The sequence below is a fragment of the Micromesistius poutassou genome (assembly GCF_964030765.1).
Source record: "Micromesistius poutassou genome assembly, contig: SCAFFOLD_6762, whole genome shotgun sequence".
NCBI lineage: Eukaryota > Metazoa > Chordata > Actinopteri > Gadiformes > Gadidae > Micromesistius > Micromesistius poutassou.
The window spans coordinates 1-7,302 of NW_028177807.1; the positions used below are offsets into that span (position 1 = coordinate 1).

Sequence of the window (7,302 nt, forward strand, 5' to 3'; positions counted from 1 at the left end):
GGAGAGGAGGAGGTGGAGGAGAAGTAGAAAGAGAAAGAGGAGGAGGCGGAGAACGAGAAGGAGAAAGAGGAAGAAGAGGAGGAGGATGAGGAGGAGGAGAAAGAGGAGGAAGAGGAAGAGGAGAGAGAGGAGGTGGGAGAGGAGGAGATGGAGAAAGAGGAGGAGGATGAGGAGAAAGAGAAGGTTAGAGGAACCACCTGGAAGGCTATTTTAAAAGATTCCTGACGCATGTATTTACACTACGTCATTAGCTGCTTTATGACCTCTGGAGAGGGGATGGTCAAGGGCGCGGCTTTTAACTCTCCAATCAGAATCCATTGTTTTACGATAACATAAGTAACTTCTGTGCCATTGTTATTAGCATCCTTAGCTAAACATATATTATTCATCCATATTGCACTTTTATTATTGTGATGTTTATCAACATGAGCCCCGTCATTGACTGTTGTGTTACTATTGATGGACAATAAAGTTTTATAATATGATTATACAATATTGTAGCCCCATTAAATTAAATTAAGTACTTTTATATGGTTCATTGCCCAAAGTGCAGTATGTATGATGGATGATGTATGATGCAGTATGGATGGGAATATTAAGATGCACATTGCTCCAGAAATATCCCAGTGGAATGTTAAATAAAGCTATTAAATACATGATATAGACAGATCTGCATATTGGACGCATGTTGACTTGAGCTGACTGACTGATTCTGTGTGCGCCCGCTTTGATCCCAAACCACTCAGAAGTGCCTTTGGTGCCGCGTTCTGCACATCAAATGATCTGTTAAGTCATATTCAGAGTGAGATGTGGCGTCATCCATAAATAAAAATGCAATTTTAATCATAGCAGTCAGGAGAAACGTGTCTATTTCTAAAAGTACTGGGAAAAAAAAAACGTTCTGGGACTTAGGACTACTACTACTTAGAAACAAAAATATACATTTTCACCTTGCAGACGCTTTCATCCCACGGTTAAAAACCCCGCTTTAAAAGGAGCACGTACGGGGATGGAGAGCTTACGGACGTCCACAACCATTCAGGGATCCAAACCCCCAACCCTCTGGGAGTCGACCCCCCCCCGCGCCCCCCCTCGCGCCCCCCCCGCCCGCCCCGCCCCACCGACCGACTCACCTCCGTCCAGGCCGCGGGGCAGCTGGTACCTCTTGCTGACGGAGCGGTCGAACTGCGGCGCGGGCCGGTCGATGAGCGCGCTGGCCTGCCGCGTCTGGGCCTGGGTGCGGGCCGCTGTACCGGAACTTTGAGCCGATCACCAGGAAGCCCTTCGGCGGCGGCTCGGGGGACACAGCCTGCGTCAGGAAAGGGTTAGGGGGGGGGGGGGGGGCCGTGTCAGAGAGGACGCTCAAGACAGACTTAACCTAATCCTGCCTGGGAGTTGTATCTGTAGTCAGTAGCAGTAGATGACTTTATTGTCCCCCGTCGGGGGTGGGGGGTGGGGTGGGGGGGGGGGCAGTTGGGTTGCTTACATCCCATAATAGGTGGGAAGCACCACCCGGTAGTGACACTCGGAAACCAGAAACCGCTCGGCGAGGGGGACGAGGCGACATTAGCATTCCCCTCGCGTGAGCCTCGTATAATCACTGTCTCCGCAAGGTCGCTGTGCCAAGACGTCACTGTGCAGTGAAGCATGCAAGGTGTGTGTGCGCACGTCGGCGTGTGTGTGCATGTGTGTGCATGTGCATGTGTGCATGTGTGTGCATGTGTGTGCGTGCGTGTGTGTGTGTCCGTCTTTCTCCTGAGCGGTCCCATGTCCTACCTGAAGAAGGTGTGGTTCTCAATGCAGACCTTCCACAGGCGCTTGGAGGCCCTGTGGTGCGGCAGCTTGAAGCCTATGGTGCTCTCAAACTGTTCGTACTGCGTGAGGGGGGGGGTGAGGGTGTGGGGGGGGGGGCGGGGGGGGTGGTGGTGAGGGGGGTGGTGGAGGAAAGAAGCGGAGGTGGTGGGACAAGGGGGCGATGAGTTAGAATGGGGGGGCGGGGGGAGGTGGGGGGGGGGGAGGTGGAGGTGAGGGAGTGCAGGATGGGTCGGGGGGGGTTGGGGGAGGAGGGGGTGAGAGTTGAGAGTGCACACGCAGTTGGATGTGAATCGGGTTTGCACCGAAAAATAGTGTTCACGTTCACGTTGATGTTTTTTTTCCTTTTTGCGCTACACTTCGTTAAGCTCTCCATCCCTGGCTGAGTCCCATTGAACTGCGACATATATCAGCATTCACCGCATCATAAATCCAACGATCCCATACAGCTCCGTAATCAATGGGCTGATATGAAACCAGCGACGCAATCGGTTCCTTTCTTGTTTGTTCTTTCTCCTTCGCTCCCTTTCATCCCTTTTCTCTTTCCCTTCCCGCATTTCTATTGATCCTTCAGTCCTTCCTTTTTCTTTCCTGCCCCATTTGTCTTTGTCACAGCCTGAGCCTAATAGGCCTCTCTGGTTAACAGACCTGCCTTAATATTTGATATTAACATGGCGTTGGCAGTATAGCACGCTCCCCGCGAGCTGTGCCCACTGTTAATGGCGGGAGATGAAGGCTAGAAATACGGGCAGCGATATCAAACCGCTTCATCCCGGGAGAGCGGGAGCCGGTCGGGGGCGCTCCTGTGATAAGGACATATCTTTCACGCTTTCGAGACGGCGGCGACGGTACGGCAGATCTCTTTGTCTGGCTGAACACAGTAACTGACGATTATTCTTCTGGTTAACAATGGAAACCTACCTGGCTGTCAGCCCGGCTCCCTCAGCCGTCGCTAAAGATACGTCAAACTCGACAGGAAATTAACTTTAATAAGTCGATCGCTGGCTTATGCCACCAGCCGAATAGTTAAACTTTGACGACAGTATGAGCAGATATAAAAGAGGGGGGCTGGGCCATGATCATACCGTCTTGTTACCTTTGTTTGTGTTTGGGCCGACTGTCAGAAGGCTTAGACTGTCATGAAATCGCGTCGCCGACCTTTCAGACTAAAGCTACGGATACGAAACGAGGCCGGGGTAGACGGTAGCGGCGAGGCCGCCAAACGGGGCGCGTCGCACCGCCGCTCTCACCTCTCCCGGGCGGATCTTGATGTAGAAGTTGCTGCGCTTGTAGGAGATCTTCAGGATCTTGGGCCAGGCGAAGCGGTTGATGCGGAGGCGGTCCCGGTAGATGAGCAGGCCGTTGGCGCTGACGCCCAGCATGATGTCGATGCCCTCCGAGTCCTTTTTTTGAACATCAAGAACACGGGTCAGAACAGACGCCGAGCGCGCTCCAGCACCTCAGATGTGTACTTCAGATCTGTGCCGGGATGAGCGCCGCTGCTTGGCCATGTTAGTATTTGTATCTTATGCTAATTAGTAATCCCCATCACTAGATCAGAATCTCACTTTTTTTTTAATCAGAATCCTAAAATACACACAGTTTGATATTTAGTTTGAATTTCTTCTGCTAATTAGGCTAGCGTCTGTCCGTTAGGGGACCTGACGCCCTCCTAACATCCCCGGAAGGAGGGGATCCCGTACTGCAAGTCTTCCCAAAGGTTCCTCCTTGAAGATGACAGGACCTTTTCCTCGCTCCTTAGGGTGCTAGGGTGAGGAGGGTGTCGTAACCGGGGCCTGTGAAGCTCTTTGAGACGGTGAGTGTGATAAAAAATGGAAATGGACAGCATGAACGACGGACACGGACTCCTGCTACTGGCTAAGAACACAGGGTGTTGACCGGCCGCATCGCCGCACCTTGGCGTGGTGGAGGTCGACGCCGTACATGGACAGCTTCTTGGCGTTCTCCAGGAAGTTCATCTCGGCCTCCGCCGGGCTCATGCCCCTGAAAAAGGCACAAACATCCCATGGTGTCTCTCGTTAGTCAGCAAAGTAAAGCGTTCCCGTCACGGCTCTTCACATCTCGCGAAGCTGCTCCTAATGCTATTTAATCTTAACGCTATTTACTCGTTTAGTCGTTGATGCTGAATATTTTAATCCACACCAACGTCAGCTGGCAGGGGTCTGATGGGCTCAGCAACGTTAACGAGGAGAGGACGGACGTCGTGGATCACAGCCAGCACCGTACAGCCGGAGCCAAACCCCCTCACCACTCACCACTCACCACCCGACTAGCCTGCACCTCAACACCAGGGGGGCCAAACAACGCTCTACCATCGCAGCACGCTTACGGCTCCAGGTGAGCATGCTTAGAGATGCAGGTGAGAACACTTACGGATGCAGGTGAGCACGCTTAGAGATGCAGGTGAGCACGCTTAGAGATGCAGGTGAGCGTGTCAAATCCTATCAGGCTGCCTTCTGAGACGGAGCGATTGAACGCGTCCTTCAGAATTCAGTTCAGAATGCGTCCGTGGAGTGTCCTTGTTCCCGCATATTAGAACCCTGGTCAGGTGCATTTATATACACAAGGCCATTGTGTACCACTAACCCTGTACCAGGCAGCGCATCTATCAGTGGTCCCCACTGGAGGGGCTTTCATATATCACACACACAGATTATAATAACATATGGTAGGACATTTACACACATATTACAATGAAGTATGGTAAATGATATTCATAAATATATTGATTGATGATGTATGGTATATTATATTCATAGATATATTATCATGATGTATGGTGGACGTTTGTATCTAATCGTCTTACGATACCGTCGTACGCATGGATTTGTTTCTTCATGTGTGGCTCCAGTGTGATTGGTTGATTGCTGCTTGCAATATTAAACGCACCATTGTGCACCAAATGATTCGATGACTCAGCTTCAATAATAAAACGATTAAAACCTGCCAGGCCTGGCACTATTCCTCCAGAATACAGAACGCAACGCACGATGGTGAGCTGGGACCATTATGCAGCATAATAATACAAACTAACATCCCCAATCCATCTGTTCCACTTCCTTTCTCAGAAACTGGGTCAGGCCTCGCTTATAATTTCTTCCCTCACACGCGTCGATTTGGATAAAAAAGCATTTTTTCCTGCTCAACAAGTAATAATGATAATAACGACTAAATGCAAACATTAAATATAACAACACCCAGCGACACAAGACCCGCCCCCACCAGCACCACCTCCCCTCACCCTCCCGTCACCCTCCCCTCACCCTCTCACCTGTAGTTGTGGTGCACCATCACCCTCCCCTCACCCTCCCCTCACCCTCCCACCACCCTCCCATCACCCTCCCATCACCCTCCCCTCACCCTCTCACCTGTAGTTGTGGTGCAGCTCCATCGCCCTCCCCTCACCCTCCCACCACCCTCCCCTCACCCTCCCACCACCCTCCCCTCACCCTCTCACCTGTAGTTGCGGTGCAGCTCCATCACCCTCTCCTCCAGCTCCCGCGTCTGGTTGGGGGCGAAGCGGAAGTCGCTGACGTAGTCGGGGCCGTGGTCGTCGGCCTCGTAGTCTCCCAGCTCCGCCTGCACCGTGTAGGAGCCCAGCAGCGCGTGGGTGACGAAGGAGCAGGGCAGGCGCCCGGACAGGATGTCGTCCCTCAGCTGCAGACACAGGTAGTACCTGGAAAAGGTACCCAGGGAAACGCAACCCGGGACACGGGGGCCAAGCCAAGTCAACTTTATTGTCAGACCGACTGTGCAACGACCAAGTTACATAGAGCAGTCTTTCCTAAAGACTGGGTTGCGACCCACACGATTTTAATTGGGTCACCAAATAAATAAATATATATATATATATATATATATATATATATATATAAAAAACTGAAATACTTTGGCACTATTTTTATCTATCTCTACAGTTTCTTGACTGTCTTACTTTGTGCTGCTGAAGCACCCGAATTTCTCCTCCGGGGGATTAATAAAGTCTAATCTTATCTTATCTCATCTTATGTGGTTAACGAATTGATTAATGTTGACTGTTCGAATTGATTGATTGATTATTGACTGTTTTGATAACAATGGCTGCCCTTAATCACAAGCCTACGCGTTCGGCCTGAGCATTAAAAAAAACTTTAAACAAGAAGCATGTTTTTGATGGTACTGTACTATTGTGAATTGGGTCGCGATGGTTTGTAATTTTAAAAGTTTGGGAAACACTGACATAGAGGACTGAAATTGCGTTTCCACATACTCCAAATGTGCTAATAATATATATATATATATATATATATATATATATATATATACACACACAATAACATAATAATGCAAAAAGAACAAATAAACTAAACTTATACAGACAGACAGAGTGCATATATTATACACTTTATTTGATGTTCAAATAAAAGGTGCATATAGTAAAAGTGCAATATAGTAAAGTGCAAAAAATGCAGAATAGCAGCATGGAGATACAGTTATACATTATTGTGCATATAAGTTGTTGTGCATATGGAGAGCATAGTATAGAATGTTCATGGAATATTCTATGGGGGGGGGGGGGGGGCTACCTGTTAGCTCGGTGGGCATTACGGGGGGCCTATGTTAGCGCTGTCTGCCTCTGGGTGATGTGTCCCTGCCTAGTGTGTCTGTGTGCGTTTCATTGTTCTTATTGTGCATGTGGGAAAAAAAGCAACCCTTTGTAAAGGGGCTCTACAAAATAAAAGTCTGAATCCGTAATTTGTGAATTAATGAACGTAATAATGGGTTGATTTAATTTTGTGTGGCTCGTTTTTTTTTTTTGCTGCTGCTGATTTTTGTTTAATATTTAAGCTTTGGCGGTCCGAGAGCAGTAAATCACCGTGCAAAGTTCTTAACAATTAAATGATTGAGCTAATGATAGTCATTCATCAATATGAATGCGCTTAAACCCCAGTTTCTAATGACCTACCGAGTGATGTCCTCAATGAGAATGGACGGATCCGCGGGGTAGAACTTGACGGAGAAGCCCAGCCGCCAGGACCCCACTGTGGGCCACAAAACACACGCTTAGGACCGCTTCGCCTTTAGAATGTGTGTGTACGCAGGCGACAGGTTGTGTGCGTGTGGCCTGTGTATGTGTTTGTGAGTGTGCGAGCATGTTTTATATACTATGTGTGTGTGTGTGTGTGTGTGTGTGTGTGTGTGTGTTTTTGTGTGATTTATTGACTTTGTTTGTCTGTGGGTGTGGATGTGTGCAAGCGTTTGTTTATGTGCATGTGTGTGTGTGTGTGTGTGTGTGTGTGTGTGTGTGTGTGCGCGCGCGTGTGTGTGTGTGTGTGTGTGTGCGTGTGTGCGTGTGTGTGCATTGCTGTACCACTCACCCCGAAGTTGTTTCTTAATCTCTTTGGAGGGATCCAGCCAGTTCTGATCCAAGAGAAAGAGCAAAGCACACACCTGAGTCAAGCCAGCCGCAGCCTCCTTCTTCAAAGTGCC

At 49.3% G+C, this 7,302-nt stretch overlaps 1 protein-coding gene across 1 annotated transcript; it reads right to left on the minus strand.

Annotated features, from left to right (window-relative positions):
- Nucleotides 1-1,133: 1,133 nt before the first annotated feature.
- Nucleotides 1,134-7,233, minus strand: LOC311375654 (band 4.1-like protein 1; the record flags this gene model as incomplete). Its single annotated transcript, XM_084490731.1, is given in 9 exon segments — nt 1,134-1,242; nt 1,244-1,305; nt 1,308-1,309; nt 1,777-1,874; nt 3,063-3,215; nt 3,729-3,816; nt 5,291-5,509; nt 6,779-6,854; nt 7,191-7,233. Coding segments are annotated over 9 exon segments (850 nt in total), but the record flags the coding sequence as incomplete, so codon positions are not given.
- Between the last annotated feature and the right edge of the window lie 69 nt (nt 7,234-7,302).